This window comes from Callorhinus ursinus, unplaced genomic scaffold, assembly GCF_003265705.2.
Source record: "Callorhinus ursinus isolate GAN/ISIS: 27379988/994484 unplaced genomic scaffold, GSC_fseal_2.0 scaffold18, whole genome shotgun sequence".
Lineage (NCBI taxonomy): Eukaryota > Metazoa > Chordata > Mammalia > Carnivora > Otariidae > Callorhinus > Callorhinus ursinus.
Genome location: NW_027397080.1, coordinates 25,924,917 through 25,941,214, shown reverse-complemented (window position 1 = coordinate 25,941,214; position 16,298 = coordinate 25,924,917). Strand labels below are relative to the sequence as shown.

Here is a 16,298-nt window from a genome sequence, read left to right as displayed (position 1 = left end):
AAATCACTGGGAGAAAAAAGCTGATGGGGACTTTGTAGTGGATGGCTCAGTCTATCAGCACAACTCCTATTGATCAATCTCTGGCTCATTAAAAATGGGATGAGCAGGGCACCTGGGTAGCTCAGGTGGTTAAGCATCTGCCCTCTGCTCAGGTCATGATCTCGGGGTCCTGGGATCAAGCCACACATCGGGCTCTCCACTCAGTGGGGAGTCTGCTTCTCCCTCCCACTCTACCTCTGTGCTCTCTCTCTCTCAAATTAAAAAAAAAATCTTTAAAAAAAAATGGAATGAACAGACATTTATGTGCCCACAATGTAGATGAAGGAATCACACAGTACCGCCTACAAAGTGGTCTTGGCAACAAAAGGACTTTGGATGTAATCAGGCTTCTAGATCTAATTGTTAGTTTACTGGAAACATGGGGAAGAGAGGAACAAGTCAACTGAAACCATGAGGAAGCAATCAGACACATCCAGGATGTGAATATTCTACAGGACAAAGGATTTAGTTTCTCCAGTATATCAGTGGCTGAGAAAATGGGAAGAGTGGTTGTCTTTACAGAATAAAAGGGATTTCAGAGACAATAATCAAATGTGATGTGTGGATCTTGTCTGCATCCTGTTCTAACAAACCTACTGTGAAAAGATATCTTTGAGAGAATCAGGGAAATGTGAGCATGGACTGATGTTAGATGATATTCAGGAATTATTATTAAGTATTGCTCAGTGTGATAATATGTGGGGGTGGGGGATGGCAGGTAATGTAAAGGGGGGTGGAAATCTTCCTCCCAGTTGGGAAGTATTCATGGCTGAAAAGACACAATCTGTTTTAAATTAATCCAGAAAAAAAAAATCAACAAGGAAGAAAAAAAGAAATGAGAGAAGACTGGGAAAATATTGAAGCTGGATGATGGGTACCTGAAGTTCATTGACTTGTACCCTTTCTCTACTCTTGTGTATATTTCAAAAATCCCGTAATAAAAATAGTTTTTTAATGTAAGCAGTCCCAAAGGAACATGTGAGCATACGGCACAGGTAGAGTGAGCTACAAACCACAGTGTAGGCAAATAAGTAAACACCCTCTATACCAATCTGGGATGTTAAGAGGTGCCAGAAATGGGAGGTTAAAACTTGGACCTTTGCCAAATGGGCTAGCCAAGTCTCAGATGCCCAGACTGAGCCAGCACCCTCAAAGGCAAAGGGAGGGCTTTAAATTTTTTTTTTCCGGAACTGCCAGTAAAGGGAGCCTAGGAGGCAATCTGTCTGTTTTCAGTGTGGGTCTGGAGGGAAAAATTTAATTAAGGCCACAACAATAATAAAGATGACTGTCACCCTGAGACCTTGAGGATCTGTAACCACATGCGGCTGGGGTTCAAATTTATACTCCATGTGTTCAGCGGGGAAACTCCAAGCTGAGGAAGTAAATGTAAGTGGTTACAGGTTATTAGCATCCCTGGCATCCAGCTGAAACCAACAAAAAGCCTTCCTAAAGGAAAGCAGCCCGGAATCAGACCCCGAAGGATTCCCACAGGTTAAGTTCAATCCAAAGTGAGATCAAAATCAAATCACTACACATCTGAGAAACAAGCCAGGATGAGGCAGAGTGGGCAGAAGCAAACCATAGAAGGAGACACACACACACACCCCAATCACCTCCAAGGACTTCAGACGCTGGAATTCTCAGATGCAGCTTCTAAAATCATGATGTATTAAATCTTTTTTTCAAAGGGGGATTTACACATGAGCAAGGAATGAGACTAGCAAAAACGGTAGGCATTTGTCCTCGGGAGTTTATGGGAGCACGGGGAGAGCTATCTGACCCATGTACTCTTTGGCACTTCCACTCTGGTAGGAGAAACAGATTTATTTACAGAATCAAATTATGCTAGGGGTGAAAACCCAAGTGCTCCCAGAAGCCAGAGAGGAAGGGTGAGTGGTGCAGTGGGCAGGGGGAACACAGAGAACATCTAAAGAGGGCAGTCCCTCCTCAGCCCTCACAGACTCCTGATCTGTATGCAAGAATACAGCCCAGGTTCCCATTTTCCAGGAAAAGGTATTAGTTTAATATAAATTAAAATGGTCTATACACATTGGCCACCGTGATAGATAATCTGCAGTTTTTGTCACTCAGGACCTCTCTTCTAAAACAGTATGGTGGGGGCGCCTGGGTGGCTCAGTCAGTTAAGCGTCTGCCCTCAGCTCAGGTCATGACCTTGGAGTCCCAGGATCGAGCCCCGCGTTGGGATCCCTGCTCAGCGGGGAATCTGCTTCTCCTCCTCCCTCTCACCCTGCTCGTGTTCTCTCTCTGTCTCTCTCTCTCATAAATAAATAAAATCTTAAAAAAAAAAATAAAACAGGATAGTGTTATGATTCCCCTTTGGAGGAGCTTACCTCTCCCCCTGTCTCAGCCTACTCTCACAGAAACGGTGTGGATACCATCTCTAGAGGCAGGGAGAGGCACGCAACTCAAGCCTCAGCATGTCAGAGCAGAGCAGTCTCTTGGCCTCAATAATTGGTTCAGGAATGGGCCTGTTCCCCAATCAGAGGAAATGAGAAGCAGTAAGGCCCTTTGGGCAAACCTTCAGGAAAAGACTCTCCCTCATCCCCCATGGGATTCCTGAGAAGATGCAACAGCTGGAGCTATGGCAGCCCTTTTGTGACCACGATACAGGGATTCTCTCTGAGCTTGGATCCACATGGTTAAAAGCATTGCTGAGAGCTGAAGCGAGGCCAGGGCTTGATGACATCACCTGGGCCTGAACCCAGCTATTCCCTCTAGAGTTTTCTTTTATGGTAACTAGTGACTTTGCTTCATGCTGAAACCAGTTGGAATTGGTTTCTCTTTCACTCCACAAAAGGAGGCCAAACCCTTCAGCTACTACTTAAAAGTCTTTAAGACACTATGAAAGCCAAACAAACATCTCTCAGGGCTGACGCGGGTCTCCGTTTCCAGGCTCAGCGCATGGCCTCCCCTCCTACTCTATAGGATCATACATAGCCTCTCCTACTCCCGGGCTTCTAGCCTCTGTTCCCACTGCCCCTTCCTTCCATAGAATCTTCTCTCCCTGCTCTACCACCTAGAATCCTACCCATCCCTCAAGACTCGGGTAAAACGCTTTCTTTTTTCTTGAAAGAGCCTCTCCTGAGGGCATCCCCCCAGGTCTCACCCCACAGCAGAATGTACCTCCCTCTCTCCGCCCAGGTCCCTCTGACACCCCCTTGAGCACTCGGCCCTTCTGCCAAGGAGCCTAACTACCCAACAACATTCCTGTCCCCCGTGCTTTTTTTTTTTTTTTAAAGATTTTATTTATTTATTTGAGAGAGAGAGAATGAGAGATAGCACGAGAGGGAAGAGGGTCAGAGGGAGAAGCAGACTCCCTGCTGAGCAGGGAGCCCGATGCGGGCCTCGATCCCGGAACTCCAGGATCCTGACCTGAGCCGAAGGCAGTCGCTTAACCAACTGAGCCACCCAGGCGCCCTCCCCCGTGCTTCTTGACGGTGATCCAAATTCAGACCCAGATTAGAAGGGATGATCTTTGAGACCTGAATTTCAAAAAACAATCCGTTCTCCGGAGAAGTCAGAAAACATGGTGAAAGACGAGGACCTAAGTGAGGGATCGGAAAGAAAGAGCGGTTGTTCTGGGGAAAAGAGAGGGTCTATGTTGAGTGCCGTGAGGAAGGAGGAAAAGCTGGCCATATCTGGACCGAATGAAATGATTCAGAGGAAACCGGAGAAGAAATGTCTTAGAGGGGTACGAGGTTGATCTGTTCGGGAAGAAAGATAAAAGGCATGTGATGGGAATGACCCAAAGCAGAACATAGGAGCACTGTTCAAAGGATAAAAGACTGCAGAGAGCAGCAAGATGCTGGGAAACCTCCAGAAAACAAGACAGAGGCTGACAAACGATGAGATCATCTCAAACTGGATACACCGGGAGGCTTTCTGAAAAGGCGGGGCTCATGTCGGCTTCCGCAGAAGGAAACTGAGGCTTCTAGAAGTTGCGGTTCAACAAACAGACACAGGGAAGTTCCCCACGAAGGCTGGCAGTTGTTAGGCCAGCTGGACCCAAAGTCACCATGGGTCAAACATCCAAATGGGGCAAGGTGTCAGTTTGTGAGCCCTCCGAGCAAGCGCTCTCCCTCTTCTATTTTTTTTAGTCTATTTTTATTTTTTTTAAGATTTTCTTTATTTATTTGAGACAGAGAGAGAATGAGAGATAGAGAGCACGAGAGGGAAGAGGGTCAGAGGGAGAAGCAGACTCCCCGCTGAGCAGGGAGCCTGATGTGGGACTCGATCCCGGGACTCCAGGATCATGACCTGAGCCGAAGGCAGTCGCTTAACCAACTGAGCCACCCAGGTGCCCTCTTCTCTTCTTTTTAAAAGATTTTATTTATTTATTTGACAGAGAGAGACACAGCGAGAGGGGGAACACAAGCAGGGGGAGTGGGAGAGGGAGAAGCAGGCTTCCCGCGGAGCAGGGAGCCCGAACGGGGGCTCGATCCCAGGACCCTGGGACCATGACCTGAGCTGAAGGCAGATGCTCAATGACTGAGCCACCCAGGCACCCTCCCTCTTCTCCTGAACTCTGTTCTTCCCTAGGACCAGCTGTTTCCTACTGTAATCAGATAACCAAGCCAGACTGGATCCAATCACAGCGGCTCTTAGCCTTTGCGGAGAAGAATTTGGTTAAGGCTCTGGGCCCTCTTCCCTGAAAAATGCACAGGGCTCCGATACGTCCAAGTTTCCTCCCGGTTTCAGGAGTTCACACCCTCTCTAAGGGCTATTTTGTGAACAACAGTGCCTGAACTCATTCATTTAATTTAAAAAAAAAAAAATGTAGGGGCGCCTGAGTGGCGCAGTTGGTTAAGCTTCTGACTCTTGGTTTCTCAGGGTTGTGAGATCGAGCCCCGTATCAGGCTCCATGCTCAGTATGGAGCCTGCTTGAGATTCTCTCCCTCTCCCTCCCCCCTCCCTCTCTGCCTCTCCCCCTGTGCCAGGCACACACTCCTTCATTCTCTCTCTAAAATAAATAAATTAATTAATTAATAAAATCTTTTTTAAAAAAATGTTACTGAGTGCTAACTACCTGCCAGGTGCTACTCTAGGCATCAAGGATGCTTCAGTGAGGAAGATGAGGAGCCCTGCCTCACAGAGTGTACCTTTCAGTTTATATTCTAGCCCTCAAATGATTAGGAAGTCTGGAGATGTGGCCCCGAGATTTGGTGATTCTGACCCAGGGCCAAGTTTAGGACCTCCTGTCCCGAGGAACAGGTGGAGGTTGGGGGATAGTATTGAAAAGCAGGTGATCTGGCTGGAACGCTCACACACCGCTCAAGGATTGTAGATGGTACCGGCACTTTGGAAGAATGTTTGGCAGAATCTTCTACAGCTGGGCATCTGGGTTCTCCGAGGCCCAGCCAGTCTACTCCTAGGTGCATGTATGCATGCCCCTAAGACAGATACAATGGCCCCCAATTATCGCTGGTGTTCACACCTCTGGGTAATCTCTTCCCCTTGAGCGTAGGTGGGACCTGTACCTTATTTCTGCCTAGCACAATGCTGCAAAGGTAATGGGATGTCATTTCTGTGATTTTGTTACGTAAGATGGTTAACTTCCATCTCACTAGGAGACTCCCTGCATTGACTCTCACTGGCTTTCATGAAGCAGGCCACCTTAGGGAGAAGCCCACCCGGCAAACAGCGAGTGGGGGCCTCTGGCTAACAATCCTCAAGGAACTGAATCTTTCCAACAACCACATGAACTTGAAAGTGGATCCTTCCCCATCTGAGTCTCAGATGAGACCCCTGGCCTTGGCCGACCCCTTGGTGCAGCCCGTGAGAGCCCCTGAGCAGAAATCCACCCACTCCTAACAGAGGCCGGATTCCTGACCCACGGAAACTAGGACATGATAAAGGTGTGTTGTTTTGAGCCACTATGTTTGTCGTAATTTGTTATGCAGGAACAGGTAACTACCTACCCCCGTGGAATGCGGTACAGCAGTGAGAATGAATGAGCCAGTGACATCACACAACAAGGGCAAATCCCATAAACATCACGGTGAGTGAAAGAAGCTGGGCGGAAAATGGAATCTGTACACTTCCGTTTAAACGAAGCTCAAAATCAAGCAGAACTAATCTATGATATTGGAGGTCAGGGTGGTGGGTGGGTAATGACTAGAAGGGAGCACAGGGAGGCTTCTAGGGGCTGGCAATCTGCTTCTGGATCTGGGTTCTGGTTAGGTGAATCCATGCACTTTGCGAAAATTCTTCAAGTGTACACTTATGATTGGTGCACTTTTCAGTATTTCAAAATGTGTTATTTTTTGATAAACAAGTTTGCCAAAAATGCAGCATTTTGGAGTTGAATCCCAGTCTGACCTCTTACAAGATTTGTAACCGGGCAAGTCACCTGACTCTTCCGTGCCCGCTTCTGTAAAATGGGTTAGGCTAAGACTCGAATAAAACTGTGCACGGCATAGTGGCTGGCACCTCACAAGCCTAGATATACATTAGCTGGTTTTGCTAACCACATCCATAAAGGTCCATTGTTACTCGCAAAAAAAACAAAAACAAAAACAAAAACAGCAGAGGTTTGTTTGTCCAGACGCCTGAAAGTAGAATTTATGGAGTTGCCCAAGTAGGTACCATCCCAGAGAGACCACGTGGGTTCTCAGGAAGCCCTCCAGGGGACATCACGGGAGGGAGCTCAGTCTGTCTCCGACATCCACACCCAGAAATGTCCCAGGGCAAAGGGGAAGATGATGTGCCACTGGTCAGAGGTCACATTTGCTCTGAGTTGGGACTGAGTCTTGATGCAAATCAAAGTTCTCCCCAGGGTGTCCGTGACCTGGGGCTGTCCTCCCATATCATCCAGAAACCAAAACAAACAAACCAAACGGCCACTAATAATTGCAAACACAGAGCGAGTCTGTTGTACCGGGCGCAGTTTAATAGTTTACACTTACTGGCCCCTGAGTCCTCACCATCCCGGCCTTGGATCTCCACCGGACAGGCGGCAGAAGTGAGGACAGAAGAAATCAGAAGAACACACCCACGGTGGGATCAGCACACTTAGCAGTTTGCAAACAGAAGGCACACACCCACTCCCGTGGCAAAGCCTGAGGAACCAAGGGGACTTGACTCTGGAGACCGATTTGCAAGAGAAACGAAGGCGTTGAGCCAGCAACAGAAGAATCCATTTGAGAAAAACCTTCAAACCTGCGTGTGTTCTCATGTTCTGTCAAGGGAAGTGGACCATGACAGCGGCAGAAGGCCTCAGTGAACAGTTGGTCTTTCTGCGGTTTGAATTTATTTTTGTGAGTGTGTGTGTGTGCGTGTGTGTGTGTGTGTGTGTACGTAAATAAAACCCATATTTCCTAAGCCCAGGCTTAGGAGTCTCCAGCGGGCCGGGCGGTCTGCTCTCCCCTCTGACATCCTACTCAGCAGCTTGGCTACTTCCTGCCACCGTGCTCTCTCCCTCTTGCTCTCCCTTGCGCCTGTTCCCGTTCTTTCTCTGACTCTCCCTCACCCCACAGAGGCTGGGCAAGCCTCCCTACCTTCATTTCAATTTGGAATGCAAAGGCACGAAGAGGGACAGGCCGGTCTGGGAAGGTTGCGAAGGGGGTGCAGTGGGTGCGGTCTCCCTGATCAAGGACAGCCCAGGGAAGGGGGCTGACACAGAATGAGGTCCTACAGCGGCAGAGCTCCTCACCTTCTCCCCAGGAAGGAAGCCCAGTGTCTGGGCCTCCGAGTTTGGGGGCAGGCCCCAGCTGCCCTCTCTTGGCCCAGCCCCTTCCCCGGCCCTTTTCTCTCCTTGCTTCAGGCAAGCATTCGGTTTTACATTATTCAGTCCCTTGTACGAGGACAGCTGAGAACAACGGAGCCGGACCTCGAACCCCGGGCCCTTCAGATGCCAGCACTTCTGCCGCTGAGTCACGATACAATATGGCCTTGGTAGCCACACACAGCTGAATAACACTGATTGATTATAAGCATCACCAAGGAACCCATATACTCTAGAAACCTCTATTTTTTCCTTCAAGGGCAATATTTTTAACACCCCATCATGGCTTAATTGCAAGTTACAACCCTTTCTCTCAGTCCAAGAAATCATAAAGCCATAAGTTATAGGGGTGTTTTATGTTCTGTTTTTGAAATTAAAATGGATTACATGTTATTGCGTTTCAAGGATTGTACACACCCTTTGAGATAACTGTGGCATTTTGGGGGGAGGGGAGTCCAATCAAGATTTAGCAGTTTCTGCTCGCGTGGGTCTGAATGTCAGCTTTGCTCTCAGTTTAGAATTCTTCAGAGGGATGGGCTACTGGCGACATATGACCTCTCAAAGACTATCTGGGGCCTTGGGCTGCTCCAGCTCACGGCCAGCCTGGCTTCCGCTAGGGTCTGCCTGGCAGTAAGCAAGTTTGCATCCTGCACTCATACTGGGGACAAGAATTGGGCAAAATCAAACATGGAGGTGGAGGTCCAGGTAGGGGTGGTGCTCAGGCCTCCCGTTAGCCCACTGCCTGGGCAGCTGGCAAGAGAAGTCAATGTCCTGGGATCAGGACAGATCAGCTCAGCAGCCCAAGAAGGTAGGAAGTCAGGCTGTGGGTGAGTGTTGGGGGCAGGGTCTGTCCCCCCCACACGCCATTCACTCAGGCACTGTTCTAGGTACTCATGACCCAGCAGTGAACTAAACAGAAAAAAACTCCCCGCCCTCCTGGAGGAGGGTGGGGCAAGGAGACACACGAATGAGATAAATCAAATAGGATGTTAGATGATAAGCGGTCAGATGAGAAGAAGAGGGAGAGAGCGTCGAGGTTTTTGTTTGTTTTGTTGTTCTTGTTGCTCTTCCTTGTTTATTGGGTTTGTTTTTTTTTTTAAAGAATTTGAAGTAGGGCAGTATTTGAGTAAAAATCTAAAAGAGGTGAAGGAGATCCCTGGTGGAAGTGCTTTCTAGGGAGAGGAAACATAAGTGCAAAGGCCCTGCGGCAGAAAGGCCCTGGGGAGTTGAGCCTGACCCTCCCTGTTCCTATGAAGCTATTATTACTTAGGCCCTAGTTTCTGTGGTCACTCTTCCAACTTTAGGCCCAAGGTCTTTCTGGTTGTGGGGAACTGACTGACCCCAGGCACAACCTTCCAGGCTGTGTGAGGCCCTGGAAGAGATTTCCAGGAATAGGCCCTGGGGAAGGTCTCTGCAGTTCAACTTCCCAAGACAGGGTTTTGCCAAGTTTGTAAGAAATGCACATTCCTGAACCATGCTCCTCCGCATTTGCCTGCTCAGAATCTGTGATCGGGTCTGTGCCTGGGAATCTGCATTTCTAAAAGCCTCTAGGCATGTTTGAGCATCTTCACTATGTCCATTTCCACAAGTTCTCTCCTAGATCTTGTTCTAATTGCCTAGCATAGAATCTGCCACATTCCATCTTTCTTAAATGTTTTTTGAGTTTTTCCAGAGGCACCTTGCCGGCCATTTCCTGCCGGGGAAGAGAAGCATTCTCTAGGTAGGCAGATTCGGCTGGGCTGTTCTGCTCCCAGGCAGAAGGTGACATGGGGGTGGTGGGAGATCTTTGGGATTTGCATGTTTGCATTGCCCCTCCCCCAGTCCTGCGCCCATGGTGGGGGTTTCAAGGATAGTGACCGATGCAAGTCAACTCTGGGGACTCAGGAGATGTTTGTAGAGATAAAGAACAAATGGCCGAAAAAACGTCGGTTTTGACAGGGAAGGACAGGAATCGTAGTGGGGTTGGCGGTTTGGAAGTATCCTTTCCCCAGCACATGGAAAAAAAATCCTCATTCTTTCAAAATTGTTCCTTCCACCCCATCCGTCTCCCATCCCCATGCCCACCGCACCCCCAGAAGTGGTGATCCCCCCCCCCCAGCTTACTCTATTTTCTGCAACAGAGAGGAGTAGAGATTCGGGTGGGGCAGGGGGTTCTAACCTCTAAGCTTTATCGCTTCTCGGCCTTTTGGCTAAGATCAAGTCTAACCTCTAAGCTTCTCCTGGTTCAGCTCCATCACCCTGCCACCCCGCCTCCACGCACTCAGCCTAGAGCAGAGAGTAGGAAGAAGGACTCTCGAGTCTGCTCCTTCCTCGCTGGAAATCCGCGGGCTATTTCTGTGACCTCTGAGCCTCCGTTTCCCCATATGTGAAACGGGCCCGGGGATCCCTAGCGGCAGACCCCGGGATACTTCCAGGCGCTGCAGCAGGCTGTGATCCTCTAGGGTTGTCCGGCACACCGCCCCCCGCCCCGCCCGCCCCGCCCCCGGGCGCCGCGCCGCGCAGGCCACGCCCCTCACCAGCCCGGCGGCGTTGCCATGGCAACGCGCGTACACAGGCCGGGCGGGCGCGCGAGGTGCAGGCCGCCGGCTGGAGACTCCGCGGGAGCGCGGCCAGGCGGCCTCGCCCGGGAGCGGGCCGGGCTCCTCCCGAGCCCGCCGGCCTCTCGGGAGGGGACAGAGCGTGGGCTTCTGCCTCCGGCCAGGTGAGTGCGGCACGGGAGGAGGCAGCGGGCGGAGACCTGGGGCCGGACCCGGTCGGCTCTGCGAGCTCAAGAGTTCGGAGGCGAGGTGCAGGACGCAGCCCCACCCCCAGCTGGAACTCCTCTCCGATCCAGGCTCCGGTCCCCAGGAGCACCTAAAGGAGGTGCTCCAACACCAGCCCGTCCTCCCTGAAATGCAGGCCCCCAACCCGCTTCCAGAAGTAGCCTGCGCGGGAGCTTCCGGACCCTCCTTGGCACCAAGCATACTGCTCTTAGATATCCAGTGGGGTACAACTGGGATTAGGGAGGGGTGCTTTCTGGTTCCCCTGATTTAGAGACAACACCCACCCAATGGCCAGAGGTTCCCTTACCTGACCTTCCCTTCTTTGAGGAACTTTTGCAGCTCCCAGGCCCCTGAAGACCTGTAGCCCTGAAAAGACATACTGCTTCTCTAGCCCAATTCTGAGCCATCCCAAGTGGTCAGGGGGTATGCAGGTGATTTGCTCTTTACTATGCTTGGTACTTCACAGCACTAAGAGCGAATTTCCAGAATTTAGCACATTCAAATTACTTTCTACAGTGTTTTCAGGCAGGGGAGTGACTGCACAGGGCAAGATTAAGATGGAGAGATAGTGTCCAACCCAAAAGCTCCAGGTAGAATTTAGGGTTTCCAAAAAGGATATCTAGGGTAGACACCGGGCGGGAAGATTCCTAGCCAGCTGGCTGCACAGATTTGCTTTGACGTGTCATTTACATTTTCATTCATTCAGCAACTGTTTACTGAGCATCTACTATGTGTCACCCGGCTGCAGGTGCTGGAGACGGGGTAATGAACAAAACTGTGAGGAACTGCAAAGGGTCTGAGCTTTTACCTTGCTTGCAACCTAATAAGTTAGCCTGGCCAGCTTATAGATGCTGGCAGAAGACACAGGACAAAATTTGTCAATGCCTTTGCTCCATAATGGGTACAAATACAAGGTACCCATGAAGAATTGTCTCTTAACAGAAACAATACAGTTCTGGCTCTCCGGGAACATATATCTCAGTGAAAGGAAAATAAACGGCAAACACAACTAAATAAAGGAACCAGAAAATGTCAGAGGTTGATAAGCACAAAGAAGGAAGCACAGCAGGTGGTATATGCCAATAGTGACTGAAGGGTGCCTTTAACTAGCGTGGTCAGGTGGTTGCCATACAGGGGGGACACCTGAGCAGAGAGAAGACACCAGCCTTGGGAACATGTAGGGGGAGAGCTAAAAATCAAGCATGCACACGACCCAAGTTCTGGGGTTTAATTTAGTAGCATTTCCTGTGGTTTTCCTACAGAAGAGACTTTTCTCCTGAGTTTGCATTCCAGATTAATTAGGCTTGAATGTGTTGCTTGATAACATGGTCCTCTGCCATTGAAGTGAATAACTGAAGTGATTTGACAGCTAACAGAGCACGGTTCTTTGGAAAGAGGAAATGTCTCTCCCTTTCTGTGAATGACATTGAACTTAAAATGTATTTCTCATTACAGGAAAACATATTTGTGAGGCGTAGCTCTCAGAGTTTACAAATATAAAATAAACTATCTAGCTTATTTTTATTTCTCTTACCCCCAGGTTGGGTCTCTTCTTCCTTTCAGAGGATGGAATCTGGGTGTCAAGGACTTTCTGACATGTCCCAGTTGTCAAGAGACAGTGCAACTTCCCCCACCCCTCTCTGTCCCACCCAGCAGCAGTGGACATATGGGAAATTGAGCTGCCAGCCGATTGTTACATGCAAAGGCTCAGAGCTGTCTCCCTGACACTTGGTGCTGTGTGTCCTTAACCCCTCTGAGTCTCAGTTTCCCCATCTGTAAAGTGGGACAGTACTAATACCTACCTCACAGGGCTGTTCCGAGGAGGAAAAGAGACAGTGTGTATAAAAGAATAGCACAGTGCCTGGCACTTAGGAGGGATTCGGTCATTGATGATGGAGATGTGGATGAAAAGCAGAACCAGGCCCGAGACCCTCAATGATCACAACTAGATGGTCTTTGTCTTTATCCACAGTCCAATAGCATCGCATTTCAGTGACCTTTTAGTTGAAAAGAAAAGAGAGGGACTTCGGCTCTTGGACACGGCACTGAGATGGAGGATGTCCCACTGTGTAACTGGACATACCTCAAATCAGAATTCAAGCGTCATATGAATTATCGACGTTTTGGAACCTACTGAAGTCACTGAGATTTTTATATTTTAAAAAACCAGTATAGAACTTACTTTGGAATGCATCAAACTACAAAATGGATGGATGCATGGCTAGATGGAGGGTTGTGTGATACAGCAAATAAGGCAAAATATCAATTGTAGGATCTAGGTGGTGGCTATAAAGGAATTCACCTGTGTATCTGATATTTTCAAAAAAAATGTTGGAGGAAAATATGTACAGAGTCTTGATCATATGTTCAAGCTAGAGTCTTGATAGTTTGCCTTTCAAAGTTACCCTTTTCCCCCTAATTTATGAAGAAACGGAGTGATTTACAAAGAAAGTGTCTTTTAAAGCCCATTCCCTCAATGACTAACTCTGCAGTTTCAGAAGCTCTATAGAAGGTTAAACTTCCTTGGGTTCAAGTTCGATAAGCCCAAGATTCATAATATTAATAATAATAATAATAATAGGACAAATGTGTGGTTAGTGCATAGCGGTCACCACCCCAAAAGCTTCACACACATGATTGCATTTCATCCTCACAGAACCCTTTGGGGTACAGAGTATTAACCCCATTTTACAGATGAGAAAACTGAGGCATAGAGAAAGAAGTAACTCACCCAAAGTCACAGAGCTAGTGTGCGGTGGGTTAAGAATATGGGACAGAATACCTCCTGTGTCAGATAACTAACATCGTACTGAGCTTCATGGGAGGTGGACAGGGATTATCAGCGGAATTCAGGTTTGTCGTTGGGGTGTTTCTGCTTTTGGTGGTTTGGGTACTGAGTTATGTAAAAAACGTCTTCTGTATGATGATCAGAACCAAGCTCATCTTTGCTAGATGTCACTGCTTAAAAAGATAGTCTTAAAAATCTGCAGAAATTGTGCTCAAACTGTAAAGTCCATTTATCCTCTCCAACCTCTGCTGATTTCTCCTTTAACATGACGGTGCATTTCATCCATTCTAAATGTGATGTTGAATAATCAGAAGATTGCGTGTTCCTAATAATGTTTTTTTTTCTTTCTGAAAACCTTCTATAGGGAAAGCAGAGAGTATGAAAGCTTACCTAAAGAGTGCAGAAGGCTTTTTTGTCCTGAATAAAAGTACTACTGTTGGAAGGCATGAAGACTCAGACCTTGTTTTAGAGGTAAGAACTGTTCCTGCCCACTCCCAGCATCTCACCCCCTCCACACGTCCCTGCTGTTCTGTGGACTCGAGTCTCTTTTAAAAGCACACCCTCTAGCTAACAGCCACATCCTCCCTCCATGTGCAACCCATAACTACCTGCGGAATGTACTGGGTCTCCTCAGCATGTGTAGTGAAAATGAGTATGAGATAGAGTGGGATGTGCCCTCTGCCCTTTGCTGACCATGTGTACGGATGCCCCACCCACCGTCCCCTCCCCCCAGACAAATGGGGCCATTTGGAAGGGGGCATGGAGCTCATGCTTTGCCCTTCACCTGCTCTGAGCCTGACGGCAAGGGCCACCTGAAGTACTCAGCTTGAGAAATGGCCTCTCGCCTTTTCCAGAGCTTTTGGAGACTATTGTGATGTGTATAACGTTTTGAGAATGTTGTATAAATGGAATTATACCACGTGTGACCTTTTGAGATTGTTTTTTTCTCACTCAACATAATGTCCTTGAGATCCATTTAGGTTGTTCGCCTGTTCCTTTTTATTGGGAGTAATATTTCCGTGGTGTAGATGTACCATTGTTTGTTTAACCATTCATATATTAAAGGACATTTTGATTGTTTCTAATCTGGGGTTGTTACAGATAAATCTATTTATGAACATTTGTGCACAGGTTTTTGTGTGAAAGCAAGTTTTTATTTCTCTGGGATAAATGCTCAGGAGTGTGATTGCTGGATCAGATGGGAAGTGTATGGTTTCTAAAGAAACTGCTAGACTGTTGTCCAGGGTGGCTGTACCATTTAACATTCCCACCATCAAATGTATGAGACACGGTTTCTCTGCATCTTCACCAGCAACTGGTGTTATCACTGGTTTTTAATTTTAGCTGTTCTGGTGTGTCGTGATGCCTCCCCGTGGTCTTCGTTTGCATTTCCCTAATAGCTAGTGATGTTGGACATCTTTTCATGGACTTATTGGCCTTGTGCACATCCTCTTTGGTGAAATGTCTCTTCATGTCTTTTGCCCATTTTCTAATCACATTGTTTGGTTTTTAACTATTGAGTTTTGAGAGTTTTTTAAAAAATAATTTTAGAGACATGTCCCTTTTCAGATACAGAGGCTGCAGATCATTCCTCCTTGTCGATAACTTGTCTTTTCATTCTCTTAACAGAATATTTCACAGGGCAGAAGTTTTAGATTTTGATGAAGTTCAGTTGATCATTTTTTCTTTTCATGAATCATGCTTTTCATGTCCTGTCTAAGAATATATCGCCAAGTCCTTGATCCCGAGGATTTCTCATGTTTTTTTATAAAAGTTTTATAGGTTTGTGTTTAAATCTATGCACCATTTTGAGTTCATTTCTGTATATGACATGAGATTTAGGTCAGGGTTCTTCTTTATTGCATGTGGATATGTAGTTGTCCCAGCACCATTTGTTGAAAAGATTGTCCTTTCTCCATTGAAATACTTTTGGAACTTTGTCAAAAACCATCTAGCCATACTTGTGTGGGAGTGATTTCCAAGTTTCCTATATGTTTCGTTGATCTATGTGTCTGTCCCTCTACCTGTACAACACAGTCTTGATTACTGAAGTTATGTAAGTCTTGACTCAAGTAGAGTGATTCCTTCCATTTTATCCTTCTTTAAAAAAATTTTTTTTCTTTTTACCTATTTTAGTTCTTTTGCCTTTCCACACCAATTTTAGTATAAGCCTGTCTATATATACAAAATATCTTGCTGGAATTTTGATAGGAATTGTATTTAAGCCAATATATCAGTGTGAGAAGAATTGATATCTTTAGTATGTTGTCTTCCAATCCATGAACATGGTATGTCTCTCCTTCTATTTGGGGGGTCTTCGATTTCTTTCATAAATGTTCTGTAGTTTTTAGCATACAAGCCCTGTACATGTTTGGTTAGATATGCACTTAAGTATTTAAATTTTTTTAATGATTGTAAATGGTATTATATTTTTAATTTGGTTTCCACATGTTCATTAATAGTATATAGAAATACAATTGATTTTTGTATGCTTGTGTGGTATCTTACAATCGTAACTAAACTTTCTAGAAAGTTTTTTTTGTTTTTTGTTTTGTTTTGTTTTAGAGATTTTATTCATTCATTTGACACAGAGAGAGAGCTCAGAGCACGCAGCAGGGGGAGCAGCAGAGGGGGAGGGAGAGGGAGGGAGAAGCAGCCCCCCCCCAAGGAGGGAGGCCAATGTGGGGTTTGATCCCAGGACCCTAGGATCATGATCTGAGCCACGAGCAAATGCTTAACCGACTGAGCCACCCAGGTCCTCCTTGAAAGTTTTTATAGATTTTTTGGGATTTTACACATAAACAATCATGCCATCTACAAATAAAAAGTTTATTTCTCCTTTCAGAAAAGGAGATCTTAAATACCCTTAATTTCCTTTTTCTTGGTTTAATGCACTGGCTAGAACATCCAGTACTCTGTTGAATAACAGTGATCAAAGCAGTATAAATCTTTATAATTGCTTATT

The 16,298-nt window shown here is 47.0% G+C and overlaps 1 protein-coding gene across 2 annotated transcripts in view; it reads left to right on the top strand.

Annotated features, from left to right (window-relative positions):
- Positions 1 to 16,298, top strand: part of FHAD1 (forkhead associated phosphopeptide binding domain 1) — a 144,203-nt gene that overhangs the window by 7,292 nt on the left and 120,613 nt on the right. For both annotated transcript variants that reach the window (XM_073903320.1, XM_073903319.1), the window contains exons 2-3: positions 5,961 to 6,058; positions 13,698 to 13,804. In XM_073903320.1, coding sequence (XP_073759421.1) covers positions 6,007 to 6,058; positions 13,698 to 13,804 — 159 coding nt within the window. In that variant the 5' untranslated portion in view covers positions 5,961 to 6,006. The remainder of the gene's footprint in view (positions 1 to 5,960; positions 6,059 to 13,697; positions 13,805 to 16,298) is intronic.